The sequence below is a fragment of the Herpailurus yagouaroundi genome, unplaced genomic scaffold (genome assembly GCF_014898765.1).
Source record: "Herpailurus yagouaroundi ecotype Mexico unplaced genomic scaffold, PumYag 308, whole genome shotgun sequence".
NCBI classification, from domain to species: Eukaryota; Metazoa; Chordata; class Mammalia; order Carnivora; family Felidae; genus Herpailurus; species Herpailurus yagouaroundi.
Window position 1 is genome coordinate 4,567,174 of NW_024412525.1, and position 27,873 is coordinate 4,595,046.

Genomic DNA, 27,873 nt, shown 5'->3' on the forward strand with positions numbered 1-27,873 from the left:
GTGATTCCTTTGGTTTCGTTTTAATGGCAAAATATAAAGCTGCTCTAACTTGAATAGAGCCTGCTTTTTTTTTCAGGTTGGAAGGCTTAGAATTCTTTTTTTTACAGTAATTTAGTTTCTTTTCCCATAAGCCATGATCTTGGACTCTGCTGGTTAATTTTCATTTCCTCTCTGAGCTCTCTTTGTGTCCAGTCTCAGTTCTTTATTTGGGTGAAAAAATATTCTTTTATACTTTTTTTTTTTTTTTTTTTGGAGGGGGCACCCGGATTCTTTTATACTTTTATTGATTACATATGTGCCCGTTTTTCTGCATTCTTTGAGATTTCTATCTTTCAAAGGTTTGTTCTGCCTTTCCTCTTTCATGTTCTTTTAAAATATATTTATATTTTTTCTTTCCTAATACATTTCTCTAAATTACTTTGCATTTCACTGTTGCTACTTTACCCTGCTGAGTCCATTTTGTTTTTTAGTGTTTTACAGAATGATCTCACTTGGTAGTGTGATAATCCTGACAAGGTGTTGCATAGCAAATACAAGGATCCTCTGGACTAGACATTCCCTTGCATTTATCTTCTTTAGGGATTAGCTTTCACCTCCTCCCGAATGTATTTTTGTGGTTTCTTATGGTTTATCCATTTCATTGATTGGGTTAACTGCGAGCTAATATAGTATTGTTATTTCTACAGGCCCTGTATTACTTTTCTACGTATTTCCGCTGCCTTGAGTTTAATTCCTTAAATCTTACTGTTGATACTGATGTTTCTCCTTATTTCAATGATTCGTTTTTTAGAAATTTGGAGAGCAGGGAAAGCTTGGAGTCTGGGGCACAGTTACTCTTTGCCGTCTTTCAGGAAGTCCTGAGGTATGTACTTTTAATTGATCTTGTTAGTTTACTTGGTTTTGTTTTTGTTTTTGTTTTTAATATTATGACAGAATGTTTGTAATAGAAGGTCAAGAATCAGGAGAATTCTAGGCGCACCCGGGTGGCTCAGTCGGTTAAGCATCTGACTCTTGATTTCAGCTCAGGTCATGATTTCATGGTTTGTGAGTTTGAGCCCCACGTGAGTTGAGCCTGCTTGGGATTCAATATCTCTCTCTCTCTCTCTCTCTCTCTCTCTCTCTCTGTGTGTGTGTGTCTCAGAAAAAAATAAATTAAAAAAAAAAGAAGAAGAAGAAGAAGAAGAAGAAGAAGAAGAAGAAGAAGAAGAATCAGAAAAATTCTATTTCAATCCTAGCTATTTTCCTACATACCCTGTGTAACTTTGGCTAAAGTCCCTTCATTTTTATGGGCTTTAATCTCTCCATCTACAAAGTGTGGGAAAGAAAACTGTCCTTACCTTTTAGGAATGCCAAGAAAAATCTAAAAGTTTATGAGAAAGTCAAGAAAATTCAGGGCTTTTAGCCAAAAATAGTCTGAGGATCAGGCATTGGCAGTGGGAATGGAAGGGCAGGAACTTAGAAGTGAAGGAAACAGGGGCACCTGGCTAGCTCAGTCAGGAGAGCATGAGACTCTTGATCTCAGGGTAGTAAGTTTGAACCCCACATTGGATGTAGAGAGTACTTAAAAATAAAATCTTAAAAAAACACACACACACACAATATATCCATAACCCAGCTTGTCACTTCTTAACATTTGTTGCTTCAGATTTTTTTTTTTTTTTTCTTTTAGAGAGGGAGCGAGCACAAGCTGGGGAGAGGGCCCGAGGGAGATGGAGAGAGAGAGAAAGAGAGAGAACCTCATGCAGGCTCCACACTCAGAGTGCAGAACCCAACACAGGGCTCTATCCCACAAACCTGGGATCATAACCTGAGCCAAAATCAAGGGCCGGATGCCCAACCAACTGAGCCACCCAGGCACTCCTCAGAATTTTTATTTGAGAAGTTGAACATTGGGGCGCCTGGGTGGCTCAGTCGGTTGAGCGTCCGACTTCAGCTCAGGTCACGATCTCACGGTCCACGAGTTCGAGCCCCGCGTCGGGCTCTGGGCTGATGGCTCAGAGCCTGGAGCCTGCTTCGGATTCTGTGTCACCCTCTCTCTCTGCCCCTCCCCCATTCATGCTGTGTCTCTCTCTGTCTCAAAAATAAATAAACGTTAAAAAAAAAAAAATTAAAAAAAAAAAAAAGAGAAGTTGAACATTACATATGTAGTTGAATCCACTTTGTACCCTTTATGATAAAATCTCTTTCTCTTTCTTCCCAGTGGTGTTCATTATGTTAATGTATATCATTTTTGTGAGTTTTTTATATTTACTGTATAATATAATATATGCTAGTGTTTTGCCTGTTTTTAAACTTTATATTATTATTATAATATATATCATAGAATATTATATTATTCTGCAAATTGCCTTTCCCTTTCAAGATTATTTTTTATATATTTTTTTTTTAAATTTTTTTTTTCAACGTTTTTTATTTATCTTTGGGACAGAGAGAGACAGAGCATGAACGGGGGAGGGGCAGAGAGAGAGGGAGACACAGAATCGGAAACAGGCTCCAGGCTCTGAGCCATCAGCCCAGAGCCCGACGCGGGGCTCGAACCCAGGGACCGCGAGATCGTGACCTGGCTGAAGTCGGACGCTTAACCGACTGCGCCACCCAGGCACCCCAGATTATTTTTTATATTTATCCATGGTAGTATATGTAATTATAGTGGAGTCATTTTAACCATCAAATATTTTTATAGGATCAAGTATCAAATATGCCTCAGTTTATATTTTCTAGCTACCTTTTGATGGACATTTAGATTGTTGCCAATTTTCAGTGTTACATTAGTGTTGTAATGAATATTCTTGTATAGTTCTCCTTGTACACACATGTAAGAGTTCTCTAGACTAGAGTGTCTTTTTAATGTTTATTTATTTGAGAGAATAATGTTTGTTTATTTATTTTGAGAGAGAGAGAGAAACAGAGTAAGTGGCAGGGGCAGAGGGAGAAGGAGAGAGAGAATCCCAAGAAGGCTCTGCCCTGTCAACATTGAGCCTGACACATGGCTCAATCTCATGAACTGTAAGATCATAACCTGAGCCAAAATTAAGAGTCAGAGGCTCAAATGACTGAGCCACCCATGCACCCCTAGACTAGAATATTTCTACTCAACTAGAGTTGTTGGGTCATGTGTTATGTGCATCTTAAACTTTACTAGTTATTGCCAAATCATTTTCCAAAATAGTTGTACCAATTTACCTTTCACTAGCAGTGTGTAAGTTCCTGGTTCTTCACATTCTCACCAATACTGGTTTTTGTAGACTTCAAAATGTTTTTTGGTCTGATGAATATGAGTAAAAAATCTATTTTAATTTGCATTTCTCTTATTAGTAGAGAAATTGAGTTTCTTTCAACGTTTTTTGTTTTTTTTTTTTTTTTTTTTTTTTTGGGACAGAGAGAGACAGAGCATGAACGGGGGAGGGGCAGAGAGAGAGGGAGACACAGAATCGGAAACAGGCTCCAGGCTCTGAGCCATCAGCCCAGAACCTGACGCGGGGCTTGAACTCACAGATCGCGAGATCGTGACCTGGCTGAAGTCGGACACTTAACCGACTGCGCCACCCAGGCGCCCCAAGAAATTGAGTTTCTTATGTTTATTGGCTACTTGAGTTTTCTCTTCTGCAAATTGCTTATTCATATCTTTTGCCCATTTTTCTATTAAGTTGTTTTTTACTTTCTTATTGTGGTGTAGCATTTTTTTTTATATATTCTAAATATTAACTCCTTGTAGGTAATATTTATTGCAGTCATATTCTCTTAGCCTGTGGCTTGTTTTTCACTTTTCTATGGTCTCTTGTTTTACAAAAGTTTTAAGTTATAATACTAACCTTTTTTTTTTTTTTTTTAAGTAAGCTCTAGGCCCACCATGGGACTTGAACTCATGACCCCAAGATCAAGAGTTGCATGATCTACCAGTTTTTTCCTTAACGTTTATATACAATGTCATAAAAAAAATTCTCCAATATTCTCCTAAAAATGTTTCAGTTTTGTTTTTTGCATTTAGGTCTTTGTCTAGATTTTTACTTTTTTGTTGTTGTTGTTGTTAATGTTTATATATTTTTGAGAGAGAGAGAGCACAAGCTGGGGAGAAGCAGAGAGAGAAAAGGACAGAGAACCTGAAGCAGGCTCTGTGCTGACAGCAGGGAGCCTGATGCAGGGCTCGAATCCACAAACCATGACATCATGACCTGAGCCAAAGTTGAACAGTTAACCACCTGAGCCACCAAGGTGCCCCTAGAGTTTTCTTTTTTGTACATGATATAAAATAGGGATCTCATAATTTTTTAAATTATGAGTTAGTAATTATTCTAATATTATTTTTTCAGTAATCCTTTTTTTTCCTACAAAATTTGCAATGTCACCTTGATCATATTTGTATTTATCTGCATTTAGCTCTCCATTCTGGTTCACTGGCAGCCTTGACAATCCCTATACTATTACCCTGGTGTTCAATATTATGTCTTTATTGTAGGTCTTTTTTTTTTTTTTTTTACATCCCCCTGACATTTATTATATAGGTGGAATTTTTTACCATTTGACCCCTTCACTCATTTTGCCCATTCCTCCACCCCCTCCTCTGGCAACCACCTATTACTGGTCCTGGTAGAGTAAGTCTTACCTTGTTTTTTTAATAACTATCCTGGCTATTGTTGGCCCTTTAATCTTTTTTTTTTTTTTAATATTTTGTTTTTAAGTAATCTCTACGCTCAATATGGGGCTCTAATTCACAACCCTGAGATCAAGAGTCGCACGTTCCAGGGACTGAGCTAGCCAGGTGCCTGGCCCTTTCATCTTTCATGCGAAGCATAGGTTCTACAAAATAAGTCTACTGGGATTGTGCGTGGAATTTGATTGAATTTTGAGATTAATTGGGGCCTAACTGCCTATCTTATTCACTTTTAAAAAAAAATATTTTTAATGTTTATTTATTTTTTAGGAGAGACAGAGCATGAGCGGGGAGAGACAGAGAGAGAGAGACACAGAATCTGAAGCAGGCTCCAGGCTCCGAGCTGTCAGCACAGAGGCCAGCCTGAGACTTGAATCCACAAACTGTGAGACCATGACCTGAGCTGAAGTAGGATGCTTAACCAACTCAGCTACCCAGGCACCTCTCTTACTAACTTTTTAATGTTGAACATAGTATATTTTTACTTAGTTAGTTTTATTTTATGTCTTAATGTAAAGTTTTAGAATTTTATGTTAGGGTTTTAAATAATAATTTTTTCCTGTAGTTTTTTGTTTTTGTTTTCCTAGCCTGATGATAGAAACAAGTACAGTAGCAGAGAACACAGGAATGAATCTTTAAAAGGCTCTGAAGAGTAAGGGAGGAAATGTTTGGAAGGACTGTCCAGTTGTGTATTGATTCTGATGACAGCTTTGTACTGTGTCGATGGTAGCTAAGGTAGAACTATATTCCTCCTCATATCCTTCCCTGTACGCTTCCTAGTTAGAATTGTCACAAGAGAGATTTGCATGAGATTTTGAAGGTAAGAGTAAAGCAGTAGCCAATTTTGTGCTCTAAAGGTCAGTGTAGGGCAGGTGCAGTTACGTAGGTTACATGTTGTCAGTTGTCTGCTGGTTCATTTTGTTGGTTTCGGACAGGAGCCATATCCCACTGGATCTCCTCCTTCATCTTCTCCAAATTCTGGGCCATGTTCATGTCCTGTATGCTGAGGAACACCAACCTACCATATGGATCCCCTATAGCATTTAGAGTAGAACAAGTGAGAAAGAGACACACACAGCTCATTTGTCCTCATGGGTTCCACTTTGTCCTCTGTCTCTCCCACATTGTATCTATCTTCCTTTTGCAGCTGCTGGCCTTGCTGACTGCAGGGCCAACGCCAGATGTAGAAGCAACAGACTTACACAGACTGCTTAACTAGCTCCCATGATTGCAAAAGACCCGATCCCCATAATAAATCCTTTACTCTGTTTTACTCATAGTGATCTGCTTCCTTGATCAAATCCTGATTGATACAATTCACATTTTCCTAAAGGTCCTAGTGCAAACACTGGAAAAATAGAATGAAGAAAATGGGAGTCGTATATGGCCTCTGAGGGAATGAGAGAATATCAGAGAACTCAGGGACAAGACACTAGTCTTCAATGAAATGCATCAACACTGATGCTATGGAGACTGCAATGGTTGGTGTCAGTGGAAAGGAGTCTGAGACATACTTCCATAGTGCTGCACAAATCCAAAATCTGGGAATGCAGGATCTATTTCTAACTAACTTTGTTTTCTGTTGTTGGTGATTTGTTTTAGAAGCCCCTTAGTATAATCCTGACACAGTATGCATTCAGCAAACGTTTGTGGAATGAATTGAAATTAGACTACTTGACATTAGACTAACTGAAATTAGACCTGAGCATCTTATAAGATTCACCTTTGCTGAAATACTATTAATTAGGCCAAAGAGAAATATTATTGCCCTGTCTTTGAGAAGAAAATGGGCACCTAAAGAGGTGGTACAATATTGTCTCTTTTCATGGAGAAGTATGAACTGGATGACAGAATCCTTGAATTTTGGAAATGGAGCCCTCTCATTTTCCGAATAAGTTCAAGAGAAGTTCGTTGACTTGTCAAGGGCAAAGTCTGTTTCAGAATCATGTTCATAGGAATCTCAGTCCATTGCTCTATTTACTAAACTACAACCTCTTCCCCACAAAACAGTCGAGTGAATTTCTTTATTGTGGATTTCAAAAGTTAAATCCAAGTACTGATAAGATCAATTTCAACTTGGAGAGAGATCACTGAAGTCCCAGGCCTTATCTCATTCAACATTTTATTCAACAACTTGGATAAAGACCCATGAGAAATAATTTTGAAATTTTCAGGTGACATAAACTGGAGTACCTATAACCTACTATATTGGTTTGGAGAGTTAGGATTTCAAATTCTAATTAATAGGCTAAAAGACAAAAATTTACAGGAATAATCAGAAAGTCCAGTATATACATTAAAATATATAGTTAATACAGGAAGGGAAACATCTGGTTTGGTACAAATTCATGAGAAAAAGGCCTGCAATTTTGTAGGAGTTAGTGAATAAGCAAAGGAGCTTTTTATTTTTTTTTTCAACTTTTTTTTTTTGGGGGGGGGGGGACAGAGAGAGACAGAGCATGAACAGGGGAGGGGCAGAGAGAGGGAGACACAGAATCGGAAACAGGCTCCAGGCTCCGAGCCATCAGCCCAGAGCCTGACGTGGGGCTCGAACTCACGGAGCGCGAGATCGTGACCTGGCCGAAGTCGGACGCTTAACCGACTGCGCCACCCAGGCGCCCCGCAAAGGAGCTTTTTAAAAAAGATGTTTATTGCAGTCTTTGGATACAAGCAAATGGAGGAAGCAGGATGGGTCGTGGATGAAGCCATGAGGACAATTTGGAGCAAGTCCTAAGACAAAACTTTAAACTGTGGTGTCTAAATCTCTTCTTAGAAATCAAGAGAAGCCAGTGCATAGCTTGTGGGTATCCCTGCTAGACTGGCCTTTCTTACTCTTGATTATTTCACCTCCTCATCATGTGCCTGTAGCACTCTGCTCTTACGTGTATAAAGGGACTGCAGACCACCTTCCCCCCCACCCCTCACCTAAATCTATCCTTCATTCAAATCTAGCTCCAGCCCGATTCACTTCTCAATATAATTCATGGTGAGCTTTCCCCTCCTCTGAAATTCTCTTTTAGCCTGCTGCTTTTATTTCATGATGATTATGGGAACAATATTGGTGGCAGTGGTGATAAATAGCATTGGCCACAGAAGAATTATCTGAGTATAATAAAACTTTGGGGAGAGATGGCTCATTTTGAAGACAATATAAATGCTAATTGTAAAAGCTAAAGAATGATGTAGTTTGGAAAAATACCTATTCTATTTTTGCTTTGAGATTTGGCACTTTTTTTTCAATTTACTAGTTTTTAGGATTATTTTTATTTTTTTTTAAAGTTTATTTATTTATTTTGAGAAAGAGAGAGAGAGCATGAACTGAGGAGGGGCAGAGAGAGAGGGAGAGAGAGAATCCCAAGCAGGCTCCGCACTATCAGTCCAGAGCCGGACGTGGGGCTCGATCTCACACACCGCCATATCATGACCTGACCCGAACAAGAGTCAGATGTTCAACCAACTGAGCCAGCCAGGCGCCCCTGAAGTTTGACTTTTTCAAAAAATTGTAAAATTATCTTAGAGCAAAGAGGGGCAACATAGAAATTAAGTCCCCGGGTGTTAAGTGACTTTGCTCAAAGTCACTAAAGGAGAGACAAATTTGATCCCCAGTGTACTGGGGCCTACACTGTGTCTATCAGAATAGGCTCTTAGGAGTTTACATTGTAAGAAATAGAAGTCAACTATGCCTGATTTATTTGATCAACAAGTCTACTTAATGTATATTTATTGAGTGCTTACTCTGTGCTGGACAGTCTTCTAGGCCTTGGGGATACAGCAGCAAATAAACAAATTCCCTGTAGTAGGGGAGATAGACAATAAACAAACTCACAAATATATTGTATTTTGGATGCTAAAGAAGAAAAATAAAGAGGACTGAGTCAGATGTTAGAGAAGAGAAATGAAGAGGAAAGGAGTGCGTAGACAGGATGGGGTTAAGGCAGCCCGTTTAATAAAGTAACATTTGTGGAGGCCTGACTGGAGTGACGAAGCAAGTCAGATGGGCGTCTTGGGGAAGAGTGTTCCAAGAGTGTGCTCAGCATCTAGAAGACTAGCAGGGAGGCTAGTGTGGCCAGAGGAGAACAAGTGAGGAAGTGATAGGAAATGAGGTTAGAAAGGCAGCAAGCAAGGGGCCAATCCTATAGACCTTCATAAGTATTTTGGATTCTGAGTAAGATGAGAATCTCTGGGATGGTTCTGAGCAGAAGTGACAGGATCTGACTTACAGTTTTTAAAGAGCACTGGCACCTGGGTGGCTCAGTCAGTTAAGCGTCTGACTTTGGCTCAGGGCATAATCTCTTGGTTTGTGAGTTCAAGCCCCACATCGGGCTCTCTGCTGTCAGCACGGAGACTGCTTGGGATTCTCTGTCCCACTGTCTCTCTGCCCCTCCCCCGCTGGTTTTCTCTCTGTGTGTCTCAAAATAAATAAATAAATAAAATTATCGGGGCACCTGGGTGGCTCAGTTGGTTGAGCATCTGACTTTGCCTAAGGTCATGATCTCATGGTTTGTGAGTTCGAGCCCCACATTGGGCTCACTGCTGTCAGCACAGAGCCTGCTTAGGATCCTCTGGCCCCCTGTCTCTCTACTCCTCCCTTCCTCACACTCTCTCTGTCTAAAATAAATAAACATTTTTAAAAAAGAATGATCTCCACAATCATTGATAATGAAATATACGACAAAAATTATTTAAAAAAACAAAAACAAAAACCACCGACTACTGTGTAAAGACATGAAGGACTGCATGGGAACAAAGGTGAAGCTAGGGAGATAAGTTAAGAGGCTCTTGCAGTGGGGCCCCTGGGTGGCTCAGTCAGTTGGGGGTCCGACTCTTGGTTTTGGGGCAGGTCATGATCTCGTGGTTCATGGGTTCAAGCTGAGCAGGACTCTCTGTCTCTCTCCCTCTCTGCCCCTCCCTCACGCATGCTTTCTCTCTCTCTCTCTCTCTCTCTCTCTCAAAAGAAATAAACTTAAAACAAAAAAGAGGCTATTGCAGTAATCTAGTGAGGGGTCATGGTGAGTACCACCAGTGAGTACCAGTGGAGGAGAAGGCCACTTTCAGAATTTCCTCATGGATTAGACATAGGGTTACAAAAAAGACTCAGAGAGTCTCCAGAGTTTGGGCCTGAACAACCAGAAGGAGTTGGATATTCATGGGCCCTCCTGGTAACTCAAGCTCTAAACATGGGCGTAAATGAAGAGGAAGAAGAGAGCCATAACCACTGTCAAAATCCTACCCCAGAGCCAGTCTGATGAAGCCTTTGTCACTGCCAGCACTGGACACTGCATGCTACCCCTGGCCTAGATATTGCTGTTGCTAGAATAAATTCTGCTTCCTTGCTTCATTCTCTGCATTACTATTGCCTGAGCCAACGTTCCAGGTGGGCACAACCGATTGACCGAGTTCAGATCACATGCCTGCTCCCTAACTACAAGAGGTGCTGGGAAAGGAAGTATATGCTCCTTCTACTTTTTTCCCCCTCCTTCTACTTTTAAAGTGGGATACTAGCCTTGCTTTTTACTCAAGTTCGAACGGTAGGGGATTCCTCAAAGACAAGAAGACAGTTCAGATGGGGGGGGGGGCGGGGAACCACAAAATCAAGGAATATACATGACAGTCTGTCGGAGCGGTCACTGTGGAAATGTGTTGGACTGCTGATACAGAAAGCCACTGTAACTCGTTTAAAAGCTCATTGTTTAAGGGAATTTTAAACAAACAATCTGAGAGAATTTCATTCATAACTGGGAAAGCACTTCAAAGTATTCAACAGGAAGATGAACGTTGCATTATCACTCAATGGCACGGAGCATCAGTAACAGACTTCCTTTGGCTCTGCCCACTTCTCTCACCCCAGCCCTGCAAGGCTGGGATTCTTACAGAAGTGAGGCTTTCTTTCAAGGCACCCAGACCCTATCTGTGAACTACTTATCTGTTTTAATCATTGCAGCATCAGGGGAAAGTAAGGCCTAACCTTCTGAGGGTTACCGAGGGAACCAAATGTATTTCAAATCAAAGGGTGATACCAAAGTCAGGCATTACTGAGCAGTGGTCTGAAGTTTTTTGACTTGCTATAAGAATGTCCATAAAACCCCACAAATAGGGGTGCCTAAGTGGCTCAGTTGGTTAAGCATCCAACTCTTGCTTTCAGCTCAGGTCACACGATCTTGTGGTTTGTAGGATTGAGCCCCGCAGCAGGCTCTGTGCTGACAGTGCAATGCCTGCTTGGGATTCTCTCTCTGCCTCTGGCCCCCTGCCTCCCGCATGCACACGTGTGCACACACACACACACACACACACGCACTCTCCCTCTCTCTCCCTCTCAAAACAAATAAACTTAAAAAAAAAAAAACCCACAAACAATCCATGGAATTGTTAAAGGCCTTGAAAAACAAAGTTTGAAAACCACTGGGCAATGCAGAGAATAACAGATGGAGTGTTTAAAGACCTGCATGGGGTTAACTACTTCTCTATAAGCTTTACTTTCTGTAAGCCGTAGTCTCCTCTAAAATGGAAAAAAAAAAACAGCCATCTCACAGTGTTATTATGAGGATTAAATAAGAGAATATATATAAAACCTAGCTGACTGGCAAAGCGTCCTATGATGTTAGAATAACTTACTTCTCACAGGCACATGGGACCAAGAATTTTAAACCTAGAACACTTAGGTCCTGCATCTATATGCTTGAGAAATTTCTGCCATCTGGAAGATTTAAAAGCCCAGAGACGTTCATCGCGCCTTGCCCCAAGAATGTTAAAACAATAGTGATAGAACCAGGTTCCCGGCCGTTCCTGTCCCTATCACTTTAAACACATCACCTGAGCTCTGGCTTACCTTACTGCCTTGATTTGTCTTGTTAGTGTGAACTGATGGCCGGTTCAGGTGTTAATTTATGCATCCCCCAGTTGCGAGGAGTGTCTCCAGGCTCCACTCAGGGATGGCTTACTTGTTCTCTCTGCATCTGGCTAACCCAGGTGCTGCTTTCCATCTTCCCCTATTTGGTTCCAGAGCCTCCTCCTCAGAGACTTTCTCCCACGACCCTGGGGAAAAGCTGTTTGGCTGGACGATTCCACTTCACCAGACTTGGTCCCTCCTGGCATAGGAGCCATTCTGTGGTTTGTGATTGAGTTCCACTGGGAGACAGTCCTCTGGGTGGCTGCTTTTGTTGAAGATGCGTGAACTTAACAGCCCACGAGTGGCTTTGAAGGCTTTTCCAAACTTCTCTTCTGTGGGTCGGGTAGGGAAAATTTTCCAAACTTCCAGGGTACTTCCTACCTTTGAGAAATAGTCTCCCAGATCTGGCCACAACTAGAAAGATGAAACTAACAGGGCATCTGAGCTGTGTTAGAGCTGGGGGCAAAGGAAGAGTTAAGGGGACTTAGGCATTGTGTGTTCACCACGAGAAGGGTAGGGGAAGATGAGAACATGCTGAGTGTATGGGGGGGGCAGTGGATAAGGTTGCAGGGTGCAGGGTCTGCATTTTGGTATTGAACACGAAAAACATTTTTAAGTTAAAATATATAATAGGGGTGCCTGGGTGGCTCAGTCTTGATTTCAGCTCAGGTCACGATCTCATGGTTCATGAGTTTGAGCCTCACATAGGGCTGCACACTGACAATGTGGAGTCGACTTGGGATTCTTTCTCCCTCTTTCCACTCCTCTCCTGCTCAAGCTCACAGTTTCTCTCTCAAAATAAATAAATAAACTTTAAAAATATACATTATATATACATAATATATGTATGTATATTATAAATATTTGTGAAATGACTTCTTATTTGTAAATCATTGGTTTGGAACCCTTGTGCTTCTGAGCATGTGAAATAGGGGAAAGAGATGAAGGCAGGTCTTTTCCCTTGTTGCGTTTTTTTTTTAGTTTTTTTTTTTTTTTTTTTAACGTTTACTTATTATTGAGAGGCAGAGCTCGAGCAGGGGAGTGGCAGAGAGGGGAGAGACACAGAATCTGAAGCAGGCTCCAGGCTCTGAGCTGTCAGCACCGAGCTCGACGCGGGGTTCGAACTCACGAACCGTGAGATCATGACCCGAGCCGAAGCCGGACACCCAACCAGCTGAGCCACCCAGGCACCCCACACTTGTTGCATTTTAAAAACATACCCAGAAAACCTTTTGGAAGGGAATGGATGCCTTTCAATCCCTAAACTTGGTGACTCATGGAATCCCTTTTTTTTTTTTTTTTTAATTTTTTTTCAACATTTATTTATTTTTGGGACAGAGAGAGACAGAGCATGAACGGGGGAGGGGCAGAGAGAGAGGGAGACACAGAATCGGAAACAGGCTCCAGGCTCTGAGCCATCAGCCCAGAGCCTGACGCGGGGCTCGAACTCACGGACCGCGAGATCGTGACCTGGCTGAAGTCGGACGCTTAACCGACTGCGCCACCCAGGCGCCCCATGGAATCCCTTTTTAGAGGAGCTAGAGGAAGAGCCTGGAGCTGTGAACATTTTGCATTAGATCTTAATTAGATCTTTGCATTAGATCATCAGTGTAATATGTTTTTTATTTTTAAAATAATGTATTAGGGAGCCCCTGGGTGGCTCAGTCAGTGAAGCGTCCAACTGAAGGTTTCGGCTCAGGTCCTGATCTCCCACTTTGTGGGTTCGAGCCCCACATCAGGCTGTGTGCTGGCAGTGCAGAGCCTACTTGGGATTCTCTCTCTCTCCCTTTCTCTCTGCCCCTCCCCTGCTCACTCTCTCTCAAAACAAGCAAACAAACTGAAAAAAAAGAACGTTAAAACAATAAATAAATAAAAATAAAAATCACGTGCTAGAGCCCCTGGCTGGCTCAGTCGGAAGAGCATGCAGCTCTTGATCTCGGGGTCATGAGTTCCAACCCCACGCTGGGTGTAGAGATTGCTAAAAAATAATAATAATAAACTTAACGAAAAAAATTGCGTGTTCCTAGGTTTCACGGTATGAGATCAGAGCCAGCGTCTGTCTTTTGTGACATTAAAACTTGAGATAGGTGTACTTGAGAAGATCCAACCTGCAGTACCAGAAAACTAAGACCAAAACAATAGTGACATAGGACTAAGATGTTTTCATGAAAAACTAGCAGATGGTAGAGTTGAGAATGAAGGAGAACTTGACAAAAAACAGTTCAGAGTTTGGTGTCCAGGAGGAATGTTCCGTAGGAGGTGTGCTAAAGAGAGGGAATAGGATGTTTGAATAAAATTAATTCTTTACACTCTCTAGACTATGGCTTGTGCGAAAGGGACCCCCTTGACGGGGAGAGGTCAACGGCTTTCACAGCCCTGGCAGGATGAGTAACAACAGTTAGGTAAGCAGTTTTCTTCCACTTTGGCAAATCAGAGCAGTACCGGATTTGTGGGGGTACTAGTGGGCTTGTAAGATGCTAACTTTCCGGAGGTGGTTGTTGCCATGCGCCCCGTACCTGGGATCAGGCTACTTTGAAGGTTAATTGTCATGTCACTGATCTGCAGCTGAAAGAGGGCCCTTGCAGATCTGGGAAAAGAGATACCATCAACACCGGTTTCTGCAGAGCCCTGAGCACGGCACGTCAAGCAGGAGAGGAAGGCAAGTAGAGGGGGCTGCTGCAGGAAGTTTGCCCACCGTGAGCAGCTGGGAGATTGTGTTTTTATAGCTGGCGAACCTACATCTTTGTGTAGAACAGGGAGTGTAAGATTGATACCAGTTACTCAAACTGCAAACCATGCTGGAGACAAAAGCAGGACCTCAGTTGTCCTGGATTAAGACTTTACGAGGTGAACCCCCCCCTGAACTTTGCCCATAACAAGGGGAAAGTCCTTGGGATCTGACCCGCTTTGGAACTAACAGAAACTTCTTCTGGACACTCCCTTTTGACTTGAATGCCTTTCCACTCCTTTGAACAATTTATTTTATTTATGGATCATATGTAATAACAAGAATAAACAAAAACCATTTATGAAACATCAGCAATATGTACAATGTTATGCTAGGCCTTGTAGGGGATGCAAAGAAAATTATGAAATGTACACTTTCATAAGTCTTAATGCTTTCCAAAATGCTTTCAGATCCTTGCATGATTTCACCCTTATAACATTACTCTGCTTAGCCTTTCCAGGAAGCTTTCTCCCATTAACTTTACTTTGCTATTTTTATTCGAATACCTGTATGTATCAGTTTTTGAAGTTGCATGCATTTGTACTTGTCTTTTTAAAAAAATGTTTATTTAAGAAAAAAATATTTTTGACATTTTTTTTTATTTTTTGAGAGACAGAGAGAGACAGAGCATGAGCAGGGGAGGTTGCAGAAAGAGAGGGAATCACAGAATCCGAAGCAGGCTCCAAGCTCTGAGCTGTCAGCACAGAGGCCGATGCGGGGCTCAAACTCACTAGCGGTGAGATCATGACCTAAGCTGAAGTCGGATGCTTGTCTGACTGAGCCACGCAGGTGCCCCTAATGTTTGTTTATTTTTGAGAGAGAGCACAAGCAGGGGAGGAGCAGAGAGAGAGGGAGACAGGATTCCCAAGCGGGCTTTTCTCTGACAGCAGAGAGCCCGATGTGGGGTTCAAACTCATCATCTGTGAGATCATGACCTGAGCTGAAGTTGGATGCCCAACCAACTGAGCCACCCAGACATCCCTGTACTTGTCTATTTTTGATATATATCTAGAGGTGTACCCCTTATATTAGACTGTTTCTCAGAGCAGTCACTTTCATGTTACCAATTGCTCTAAAATTTCCCGGAGGGTTCAAACTCTGTTTCATCCAAAAGATTGTAGGCACAGAACTTTGTTTTTATTCACTTAAAAAAAATTTACGTATAATAAAATTCACTTTTGTGAGTGCATATATGTCTGTGAGTTTTGACACATGCGTAGTTATGTAAACACCGCCACCATTAAGATTATAGAAGTTTCATCTGCCCCTTCCCACAAATTCCTTCCTGCCGCCCTTTGGTGGTCCATCTGCCCTCTACCCCCACCCTCTCCCAGGCCCTGACAACCACTGATCTGTCTTATATCTCTATAACTTTGTCTTTTCCAGAATGTCATATAAGTGGAATCATGCATATGTAGCCTTTCACATGTGACTTCTTTCACTTACCACAATGCACTTGAGATCCGTCCATGTTGTTGCATGTGTTGTAGTGTTTATTGCTGAGTGGTATTCCATTCCACAGAGGTACCATAGTTTGTTTATCCTTCCACCCACTGAAGGACATTCGGGCTGTTTCCAGTTTTTAGTTCTTATGAATAAAGCCACCAAAAACATTTATGTACAAGTTTTTGTGTGAATATAGATTTCCATCTCTCTTAGATGAATACCTACAAGGGAGATTGCTAGATCATATGGTAACTGTATGTTCGACTTTAAAAGAAGCTGTCTGTGAACCTAAAACTGCTCTAAAAATATAGTCTTTAATAAGAAAACAAAACAAAACGAAACTGTCAAATTGTTTTCCAAAGTGGTTGCTCCATTTTGCATTCCCACTGGCATTGTGTGAGAATTCCATTTGCTATGCATCTGTGCCAACACTTAATATTGCCAGATTTTTTATTATAGCCATTCTTTTTTTTAATGTTTATTTACTTATTTATATAATTTATTTATTTTTTAATTTATGTCCAAGTTAGTTAGCATATAGTTCAACAATGATTTCAGGAGTAGATTCCTTAATGGCTCTTACCCATTTAGCCCATCCCCCCTCCCACAACCCCTCCAGCAACCCTCTGTTTGTTCTCTGTATTTAAGAGTCTCTTATGTTTCATCCCCCTCCCTGTTCTTGTGTAATTTTTGCTTCGCTTCCCTTGTGTTCATCTGTTTAGTACCTTAAATTCCTCATAAGAGTGTAGTCATATGATATTTGTCTTTCTCTGACTGACTGATTTTGCGTAGCATAATACCCTCCAGTTCCATCCAGAGTTGCACATGGCAAGATTTCATTCTTTTTGATTGCCGAGTAATACTCCATTATATATATATATACCACATCTTCTGTATCCATTCATCCGTTGATGGACATTTGAGCTCTTTCCATACTTTGGCTATTGTCAGTAGAGCTGCTATAAACATTGGGGTGCATGTGCTCCTTTGAAGCAGCACACCTGTATCCCTTGGATAAATCCTAGTCGTGCAATTGCTGGGTCATAGGGTAGTTCTATTTTTAATTTTTTGAGGAACCTCCATACTGTTTTCCAGAGTGGCTTCACCAGTTTGCATTCCCACCAGCAGTGCAAAAGAGATCCTCTTTCTCCACATCCTTGCCAACATCTGTGGTTGTCTGAGTTGATAATGTTAGCCATTCTGACAGGTGTGAGGTGGTATCTAATTGTGGTTTTGATTTGTATTTCTTTGATGATGAGTGATGTTGGGCATTTGTTCATGTGTTGGTTGGCCATCTGGATGTCTTTGGAGAAGTGTATATTCATGTCTTTTGCCCATTTCTTCACTGGATTATTTGTTTTCTGGGTGTTGAGTTTGATAAGTTCTTTATAGATTTTGGATACTAACCCTTTATCTGATGTCATTTGCAAATGTCTTCTTCCATTCCGTTGGTTGCCTTTTAGTTTTGCTGATTGTTTCCTTTGCTGTGCAGAAGCTTTTTATTTTGATGAGGCCCCGGGAGTTCATTTTTGCTTTTGTTTCCCTTGCCTCCAGAGATGTGTTGAGTAAGAAGTTGCTGCAGCCGAGGTCAAAGAGGTTTTTGCTTGCTTTATCTAGGATTTTGATGGCTTCTTGTCTTACGTTTAGGTGTTTCATCCATTGTGAGTTTATTTTTGTGTATGATGTAAGAAAGTGGTACAAGTTCATTTTTCTGCATGTCGCTGTCCAGTTTTCCCAGCACCATTTGCTGAAGAGACTGTCTTCATTCCATTGGATATTCTTTCCTGCTTTGTCAAAGATTCGTTGGTCATATGTCTGTGGGTCCATTTCTGGGTTCTCTCTTCTGTACCATTGATCTGAGTGTCTGTTCTTGTGCCAGTACCATACTGTCTTGATGATTACAGCTTTGTAATACAGCTTGAAGTCCGGGACGGTGATGCCTCCTGCTTTGGTTTTCTTTTTCAGGATTGCTTTGACTATTCCGGGTCTTTTCTGGTTCCATACAAAGTTTAGGATTGTTTGTTCTAGCTCTGTGAAGACTGCTGGTATTGTTTTGATAGGGATTGCTATTTTAGCCATTCTAATGGATGTGTAGTGATTTCTCATTGTGGTTTGAATTTGCTCCTGATAAATGGTGTTGATGGTCTTTTCTCATGCTTATTTGTCACCTGAATATTTTCCCTTGTGAAGTATCTCTTCAAATCTTTTGCCCATTTCCTTTTTTTTGTAAGTTTATTTATTTATTTTGAGAGAGAGAGAGAGAGAGAGAGAGAGAGGTGGGGGAGGGGCAGAGAGAGAGGGAGAGAGAGAAAGAATCCCAGCAGGCTCTGCACTGTCAGCACAGAGCCCAGCGTGGGGCTAGAACTCATGAACCATGAGATCACGACCTGAGCCGAAACCAAGAGTCAGACACTCAACGGACTGAGCCATCCAGGAGCCCCTCTTTTGCCCATTTTCTCAATTGGGTTGTTAGCTATTTTATTGTTGGGTTTTGAGAGTTGTTCATATATTATGGATATTAGCCCTTTGTCAGATATACATCTTTTTAGACACAAGAAAAACCCCAGACAGGCTGAAATGACAAAGGTGATTTATTGGCTCACATAATTAGAAGATCCAGAGGTATAATGTGCAGTCTTTGGGGTTGGTGAAATTCATTTTCCCACTGTCTTCCCATATCTCCACGCTGCATCCTTCTGTGCTAGCTGTATCAAGGACATAGCTTTTCTCATAATGTCAGCATTGCCGCAGTTAATTCCAAGCCTCGCCCATAAACTATATTGTCCAGAAAAACAGCTGGCTTCCAATACACCTTTAAAATGACAGATCTTCTCTTACAACAACTGTTGGAAATCTCCCCATTGGTGTGAAATGGGCCAGATGCCTATTGCAAAGCAACCTCAATGGCCAGGGGAATGCCACAAGCTGACTGGGTTAAGCCATGATGAGGGGACACCATGCTTTGAGGTTTCTAGCATCTTTTGATCACTCTTCCCTTGTGGGTTGTTTTTGGGGGTTTTTTTGTTTTTGTTTTTGTTTTTTCTGCTGGCACTATGAGTCCCACCTCACTGAAGTGTAGGAGCTGGCTTCAGTCTGTCTCCGTGACTCTTGTAGCTAAGGCACAGGCCTGAAAGTAGGCTCACCAATCAGATATTCCTGTGTGAGATTTTTGATGAGGAAAGAACAAGATGAAGAAGCCAGGGACAGGCAGGATCACACTTTCTTACCAGAGTGGCGGCAGAGACCCAACCATTGATTTGTTAAGTAAGTTTGGGCCCTACTGAAGTCATCCCCTGTAAAATTAAGTCAATATGGTCCTTGACACATATCACTACAAAACTATGACCTCTATTTCTACCCCCATTTGTTTTAAGCTCCTAGCTATGTAAGGATTATCTCTTCGTGCTGTGTCTGGTAGCTCTTCTGCCGGGGAAGGCAGTGGAGCCTGTGGGTGAGGGACTTCCATAGCTCTCCATTTTGAGTATTTTACATAGGAGTTATCATTTTACACAGGAAAGTGTAAAACCCTGAAGGCAGTGCCCTGAAGGCGGAGGTTTGAGAGGAAAGATGATGATGAGTTTGAGGTGCCTTTGAGATATCCTGTCAGTTAGGCAGTTGGATTTATGAATTTAGGTGCTCAGGAAATATAGAGCCACAGGCAAATTGTACACATAAAAAGGTAGAGGCTGGGAGTTCCTGGGCCCTTTTCGTGGCTCGCTTCGTATATACCTTATGGGAGTGCATAATGAGTTTTATTTTATTTATTTATTTTCAAATAGGCTCCATGCCCAACATGGGGCTTGAACTCATGACCCTGAGATCAAGAGTCATTTGCTCTATGGACTGAGCCAGCCAAAGTGCCCCCATAATGAGTTTCAATAGACGGGCCTCTTGGTTACAAGAGACAGAAACCCAACTTAACTGGCTTGGATAAAACCAGGAATTTATTGGAAGGATATTGGTATAATTCTCCTGGTCAAGGAAGAATTGATGAACCAAACTGTAAGAAGGGCAAAAATGCAGTTGGGCTGAAGGAATAACTGAAAGGACTTCATGTCAATAACACTTATCCTTTCTTCCCTTTCCCCTGTGTTCTCTTAGTGCATACTGACCTCTTCCCTATGGAAGAGGAAGCAATGAAACTCAATTGTAAAGAGACACACACACAATTGCTGGGTGATGCTATACTCCACAGCTTGAAGTGCAGGTAACCAGGAGACTGACTTTCTACAGTCCCAGTTCAGAAATCACAGGCAAGGAATTCTTGGCCTGACCTGGCCTGGGACGGTTGACTCTGGTGCTGGTAGTAGAGTGGTGGTGGTCTTGTATGCCCATGGCAGAATAAAACCTAAACCGTTTTTACCATGAAATTGGTCTGGCCATTGTGATTGAGATCCAAAATAACAATGGGTTAAACAAGATAGGAATTAATTTCTCTCATGTAATTACCCGGATATGAATACAGTATTGAAAATATATGTAACAAGACTGCTATGGTTCAAACCAAGGCTCGGTCTAGATTTTGTGAGGCTGAATACAAATTTTGGAATTCTCTTTAAGGAAAATAATACCAAGTTTCCAGTATAAAAATTAGGTACAGGGGCGCCTGGGTGGCTCAGTTCGTTGGGCCTCCGACCTCGGCTCAGGTCACGATCTCACGGTCCGTGAGTTCGAGCCCCGCGTCCGGCTCTGGGCTGATGGCTCAGAGCCTGGAGCCTGCTTCCCATTCTGTCTCCCTCTCTCTCTGCCCCTCCCCTGTTCATGCTCTGTCTCTCTCTGTCTCAAAAATAAATACACGTTAAAAAATTTTAAAAAAAATAGGTGCAAAAACATTTGTTAAGTGTGAGAAAATAAATTACGATAAATTATTGGAGCTTTGGAGTTTCAGATCCCTTTCTTCTGAGATCTCTTTAGCCAATTCATCAGAAATGCTTCCTCATTTCAATCTGTTCCCCTCTCCATCTAGAGAACACTCCACAACTCCCAACAACTGTCAGGTGAGGCACCCTGAAGCTTCAGTTTTATTAGTTTCATGATACATCTGCCTCTGTGCTGAGGCAAAAAATTCTATACCTATGTAAATGAAGAAGAGGGGCACCTGGCTGACTCAGTCAGTAGAGCATGTGACTCTTGATCTGAGGGTCATGAGTTCAAGCCCACATTGGGCATGGGAGGTACTTTAAATAAATAAATAAATAAATAAATAAATAAATAAATAAATAAAACATTTAAATCGAGAAAAGAATTGATATCCCACTAACAGTCTCTCCCACTAGCTCATTATGCATAACTCCAAAGGGTATTATTAGGATTTCAGGATAAGGGTTTGAGAAGAATTATGTCAGCTTAATATTCAGAAGAAACTTTTTTAATGGAGTCAATGGATATAATGAACAGCATTAAAATACGTGGAATTCTTTGCCCCTGGAGGGGATTGGGCTGTTAACCATTCTTGGGGATGTCTTAATGAGGATTTAAACACCAGATCGGACAGGGCTTTTTTTAGATTAGATGAACTTTAAGATAGTGTAGTGAAATGCAAATGGATGAACTTCAAAGCAAAAAAGATCTGGGTGTGTGGCCAAATTCTACCTCTAGCTAGTTGGATGATGATGAGCAAGTGGTTTAATGTCTCTGAACTTTGATTTCTAAAGTCTATAAAATGGGGTAGCAAAACGTAGTCTCTATTTTCTGTAAGGATTAAATGTGAATGAATTTTGAACATCCAGACAGGTACATAATAACAGATCTCAATATAAATTATTTTCCTCTCTCTTGCTCCTTTCCAGTACTGAGCTTCTCTGATTCTATGCAGGATCTGAGCTTTATCTTGAAATATAAATGGGATTTAGATGAGCACATTAGAAGGTGGGTATTCTAAACAGAAGGACTTCCATAAGGTGATGCACTGATTCCTAGTTTTTGGGTTGTCTAACATCCCTTCCCCGTTTTGAAGGACTGCTCCCTTCTAACAATAGTACATATAATTTGGAGACAATTTATAATTCACAAAACAATCCTTTTATCACCAATTTCTCCATTCTTGTCATAATTATTCACATCTTGAATGGCAGAAGTAAATCCTCAATTTCTTTTAAAAAGGGCAGGTAGGTCTATTTACTGAGCCCTTACATATCTAAGAATACTTTTGTCTTCCCTCAGAAACATTCATTTGGTTGGTTATAAAATACTGTTTTGCAAATATGTTTAATGTCTGGCTTAATAGAAGCTCATACATTTCTGCATTCAGTCTGTCTTGATCTGTTGTTTTAGTTGGAATACATGAAGGAAATCTGGCTTCATACCGATACATAATTGTAAAAGGGAAAAGTATTGGGGGGGTATTTTAATAATCTTTTCAGATAATTCTGGATATTCTTCTTTGATACCAGAATTCAGCAAATAGTAGTTTCCTAAAGATTAATTGCAATGTGGAACTCAAAACGTATCAGTGAATATTCATACTCTGTTAAATTAGAATCTATTGATCTATCTTTTACTTTCAATGGATTTTTTACCCAGGCATAATTTTGTATCATCATGCATTTGATCATTTGAAAATTATTGACTCACTGAGTTATGCCCGTCTTCCAAATGTTAACATATATTGTTAATCAATATTTTTAAAAATCACTTTCATTCACATTACCACTGATCTTATCAGAAAAATCTTTAAGTATTAGGTATCTGAGTAGCAAATACAACTTTTGTAATATTTTAATTTTCATTTGAAATCTCAAAAAAAAATTTTTTTTTTTTTTTTTGAGAGAGAGAAAGAGCTCAGGGGGAAGGGGCAGAGAGAGAGAGAGAAAATCTTTTTTTTTTAAATTTTTTAAATATTTACTTTTGAGAGAGAGAGAGACAGGGTGTGAGTGGGGGAGGGGCAGAGAGAGAGAGGAAGACACAGAATCTGAAGCAGGCTCTAGGCTCTGACGCAAGGATCACAAGAGCATGACCTGAGCCTAAGTTGAACCCTCAACCAAGCCACCCAGGTGCCCCTTATATTTATTTCTGAGAGAGAAAGAGAGAGGCACAGAGAGAGGGGGACAGAGGATCCAAACCGGGCTCTGTGCTGACAGCAGAGAGCCCGATATAGGGCTCAATCTCATGAACCATGAGATCATGACCTGAGCTGAAGTTGGACACTTAACCCACTGAGTCACTCAGACAGCCTGTGAGAGAGTGAGTGAGAAAGAGAGAGAGTGAGAGAATCTTAAGCAGGCTCCATGCCCAGTAGGGAGCCCAATCTGGGGCTGGATCTCCCAAGCTGGACATCATGACATTTGCTGAAATCAAGAGTCAGACAGACGCTCAACCAGCTGAGCCACCCAGACACCCTTCAAATGTTCTTAATGGCAACAGATATTGTCAATTGTTTTCTTTGAAGAAATAAGGTCATTTTGTTCATTTTCAAGAAAATTTCTGCCAGTACCTAAGTCTCGATAACAATGGATTGTCTATCAGTCCTTCTTTCAAGTAAAAATGGTGGTGCATGAAAAAAGTAGCTAGTTCAGCCTGTGACCCAATTCCACAAATGCATTTCCTCAAGACAACCATCATACTTCACGAAACAGCAGAAGTGCAATATGTATACTTCCTGTTTGCTGCACAGAATATTAAAAAAAATGTACACTTAAGATTCCAGATTTAGTAAAATTAGTATTTTTTATTGTTTCAACAAGGACACTTGGGAGTATGTGGTGGTGAAGAACATAATTACTACTACAGTTGGTACCAAGGCCCTAATTTGTCCTAAGCTGGCAGCAGTCTTACCCACTTTTGCTTTTGCATCAACAGTGCAAATATTAACAAAGTGAAAAGGGCAAATAATGTCTTAGTATTATTACAAAAATAGCTTTGATCTTATAGATACCCTGAAAAGATTTCTAAGACCCCAAGGAGTCCAAGGACTACACTTTGAAAATATCTGTTTAGTACATGCTTTTTGCTGACCTATGGCTATGTCAGATAATTTCCCCCTAAAAATTCTGTAGCTATTGTTCGATTATATTTAGTATTCCAGAAAAAATCAAAATCAAACATAATTATTTTTCTTTTTTTTTTTTTTTTAATTTTTTTTTTTTTTCCAACGTTTATTTATTTTTGGGACAGAGAGAGACAGAGCATGAACGGGCGAGGGGCAGAGAGAGAGGGAGACACAGAATCAGAAACAGGCTCCAGGCTCTGAGCCATCAGCCCAGAGCCCGACGCGGGGCTCGAACTCACGGACCGTGAGATCGTGACCTGGTTGAAGTCGGACGCTTAACCGACTGCGCCACCTAGGCGCCCCTAATTATTTTTCTTTATAGCTAACCTATTTATTCTCTTTAGGTTGTAGCAATTTTTTTTTTTTTGTAATTAAAAAAATTTTTGCCAGAGCATGTCTATATACATCTATTTGTTCATTTTCATTCAACATGATCCTCTTTAATCTTAATACTTAGGTTTTTTTCTAGCTCCAAAACCTTTCAATTTTGACTTCTTTTTCATTTTTCCTCCCTTAGGAGCAGCAGTAATTCTTTTTTTTTTTTTCTTCTTTTTTTTTAAAAGATTTTATTTTAAGTAATCTCTACACCCATCATGGAGCTCAAACTCACAACCCCAAGATCAAAAGTTGCCCACCCCACCAACTGAGCCAGCCAGGCACCCCAAGAACAACAGTAATTCTTGCTTTAAATCTGTCCTTTGTCAGGGTGACTGGCTAGCTCAGTCTGTAGACCATATGACTCTTGATCCTGGGGTCATGACTTCGTTATTGTTTTGTTTTTGTTTTTTACAAATGTTTATTTTTAAGAAAGAGGAAGTGTAAGTGGAGGAGGGACAGAGAGAGAGAGAGAGAGAAGATCCAAAGCAAGGTCCCTGACATCAGTGCAGGGCCTGATGTGAGGCTCAAACTCAGGAACCGTGAGATTGTGACCTGAGCCAAAGTCAGATGCTTAACTGACTGAGCCACCCAGCTGTCCCACCAAGGTCATCAGTTAAAGCCCCATGTTGGGTACAGTGCTTACTAAAAATCAGTCAATATATCTATTCTTTGTCCTCTATTGCTATCATCTTTTCTTTTATTATTTGACGCTTTCTCCTTTTCCTCCACATTTTAGGGAACTTTCTCATATTTGTTCTCTACATCATTTATTCCATTGTCTATAATACTAAGTTCTTTGCATCTTTTTTGTTGTATATTAAAGTGTAGATTTCCTGTAGTTCTCCCATATCTTACCCAACTCTCTTTTCATCTCTCTTGTGGCTTTTGTGTTTCATGCACTGTCCTTTCATCTCCTTTGTTTCCTCTTTATGACTTTTTGTTCCTTTTTTGTAGAGAACATGGCTTTTTTTTTTTAATGTTTATTCATTTTTGAGAGAGAGACAGAGCATGAGCAGGGGGAGGGGCAGAGAGATGGAGTCACAGAACCAAGGCAAGCTCCAGATTCTGAGCTGTCAGCACAGAGGGGCTCAAACCCATGAACCATAAGATATGACCTGAGCTGAAATCAGATGCTTAACCAACTGAGCCACCCAGGTGCCCCGAGAACATGATTTCTTATATCCTAATAAAGACCTACTTATTTTCAGAGTAGGAAGTGTGGATTTTCCTTGGCTCCATTACTGCTTGCTTTTAGATTTTCTGAGCACCTTGTCAAAGCTCTAGCTTTTTGGCAAGTTGTATGCATAAATCCTGACTCCCTTCCCTGGGTCTGGTACACATTCTCCTAGAGAAATTTTGGCATGCTAAGATGAGATCTTCTTCTTTCCTGTGCATGGTTTTCTGATGCTTTGAACCAATTGGTTTGGGGAGAGTACATTTCTCCATCACTTGGTATTTCCTTCACAGTGAGGAGAGGTTCACTAGGATAATTTTCCTGGCCTCTCTCTTTTCCTTCATTCTTAGCTTCCCGTGGAGGAGTGGGGGTTACCTAAGAGATAAGTTTGAGGAAATGGGCATACGTAGCTTAATGCCTTCATCTAGGAAGCTGCTTTGCCTATAAAGAGTAGAATCTTCTAGGGCACCTGGGTGGCTCTGTTGGTTAAGCAACCGACTTTGGCTCAGGTCAGGATCTTGCGGTTCATGGATTCGAGCCCGGCGTCAGGCTCTGTGCTGACAGCTTGGAGCCTGGAGCCTGCTTTGGATTCTGTGTCTCTGTCTCTCTGCCCCTCCCCAATTTATGCCCTGTCTTTCTCTCTCAGAAATAAATAAAAAAATAAAAAATAAAAAAAAAAAAAGAGTAGAATCTTCTGATTATTGTCTTCCATGCCTTAAGAGATGTACGGGCAGGCCTTCCCTCTGGAGTAAACCCACCGGCATTTTAGATGTGTAACCTCAAACACCCCAACATCTGAAGTGTTGGGTGTGAACACTGGTAAATAAATAGGGAGTTAAATTCTGGATGACAACATATATACAGAAAAAGGTTTTTGATGAAGTAGGGTATGTAGCTTTGAGCTTCAGACTTTGGAGTATACTTAGTAGGTTTAGACTTGGGCAATTTAAGAGGTTATTTTAAGCCAGGTGGGTTTTTACAGTTGCGTAGCTCTAGCTTTTAACTTCTGCAAGAGGCTTTAAGTCTTAAGCCACCTCATATTTTGACCTTGGCAGGTGACTACAGCTTATGTCAGGATATTGCAGCCTATACTTTTACAGAGCAAAGCTACACACATTAGACCTTAAGCAAAGATGTGGTCCCTGGCAAGACAACACACCCCTTGGCAAAGCTGCTGCATGGGCCTCAGGTGGTCTCAGGGTATACACTACTGGTGCATCCCAGAACTTTATGACATTGGCCTCCACATGTGGACCTCTCGGAAACCTCAGCACACACTGGTGGATTTAGAGAACATAGTTAGCAGGCATAGCTGAGGCAAGAAGGTGAACTCTGGGGGCAAACAAACATTTCAGTTTGTAGCCTTTTAATACTTGGTGGGCAAAAGAATGTTTGTGCTTTTAAAATACAAGCCAGCTCAATCTATATGGACTAAAAGAATTTGTGAGGGTTAAGCTTTAAATTATTACTTCCTGCCACAAGGAGGCTTCTGTTTTATGGTAATGCTTCATGTTTTGATCTTGGTGCTGGTTACTTGGAGTGTTTACTTTGTGAAAAAATTCTATTGAGATATATACTTGATTTGTGTACTTTTCTGCATATAAACATTTTTCTTTTAAAAAAAGGAAATGGAAATAGTTCAAACCTATGTAAAAAGCATTAGGCTGTCTACCCCAGACCCATCTATATTTTAATTAAATGTCTTACTGCTCAAACAACTGTTAATCAGGTATTCTCTTACATGAAGTCAAATATATCCTAGTACACTGTCTATTTCATTTAAGTTTACTAATTCATTGACATAAAGTTCATAATAGTTTCCTATAATATTTAAAGACTTAATTATAAGAGAATTTACATTCCTGATATTACCCATATGTTAGTTATCTATCAATTTTGTAAGCTTGTCTGTTTTAATACCTGCTTTGTCTTTATAGATCATCTACATTGTCATTTTATCTCTTCCATTAATTTTTTTACTTGTGTTATTTCTTTTGTTATGCTTTCTTTAACCTTACTCTGCTTTTTAAGATCGTTTATTCTTTTCTGATTTGCAGTTACATTGTGTAGGTTTCTGTTGAATTTCATTTTATTTATTCTCCCTGAATTTGGGGGGGGGGGGCTTCTGGATCTGAAGATTGGTCTGTCTCAACAACCCTGAAAAATTCCAATCATTTTATCTTCAAATATTGTTTCACCCCTACTCTCTCTATTCTCTCCTTCTGGAACTCCACTAAGCTATCTGTTAGACTTTTTCATTCTGTCTTCCATTTCTCTCAACCTTTCATTCATATTTTCTGTCTGAATCCATGGACAGCATACTGGCAAAAGTCTTTGGGTTCATTTTTCAGTGCATTCATTTTCATTCATTATGGTTTCTCATTTCCTGCTCATAGTTTATTTATTTCCTGCTTTTATTTCTTTTTAAAATTTTTTAAAGTTTATTTATTTATTTTGAGAGAGAGAGAGCACAAGCTGGGAGAGAGAGGAGAGACAGAACACCATGCAGACCCCATGCCATCAGCACAGAGCCCAATGCAGGGCTCGAACTTCACAAACTATGAGATCACGACCCTGAGCCAAGATCAAGAGTAAGACACTTAACCGACTGTGACACCCAGGC

General features: G+C 40.7%; 1 protein-coding gene across 2 annotated transcripts in view; it reads left to right on the plus strand.

Annotated features, from left to right (window-relative positions):
* SNRPE (small nuclear ribonucleoprotein polypeptide E) overlaps positions 1–27,873 on the plus strand; it is a 102,532-nt gene that overhangs the window by 45,164 nt on the left and 29,495 nt on the right. Inside the window, exons 5-6 of one of the 2 annotated variants that reach the window (XM_040462316.1) lie at positions 791–862; positions 14,882–14,908. In XM_040462316.1, coding sequence (XP_040318250.1) covers positions 791–861 — 71 coding nt within the window. In that variant the 3' untranslated portion in view covers position 862; positions 14,882–14,908. Of the gene's footprint in view, positions 1–790; positions 863–14,881; positions 14,909–27,873 lie in introns of those variants that run through there. The other variant, XM_040462314.1, reaches the window with a different exon arrangement.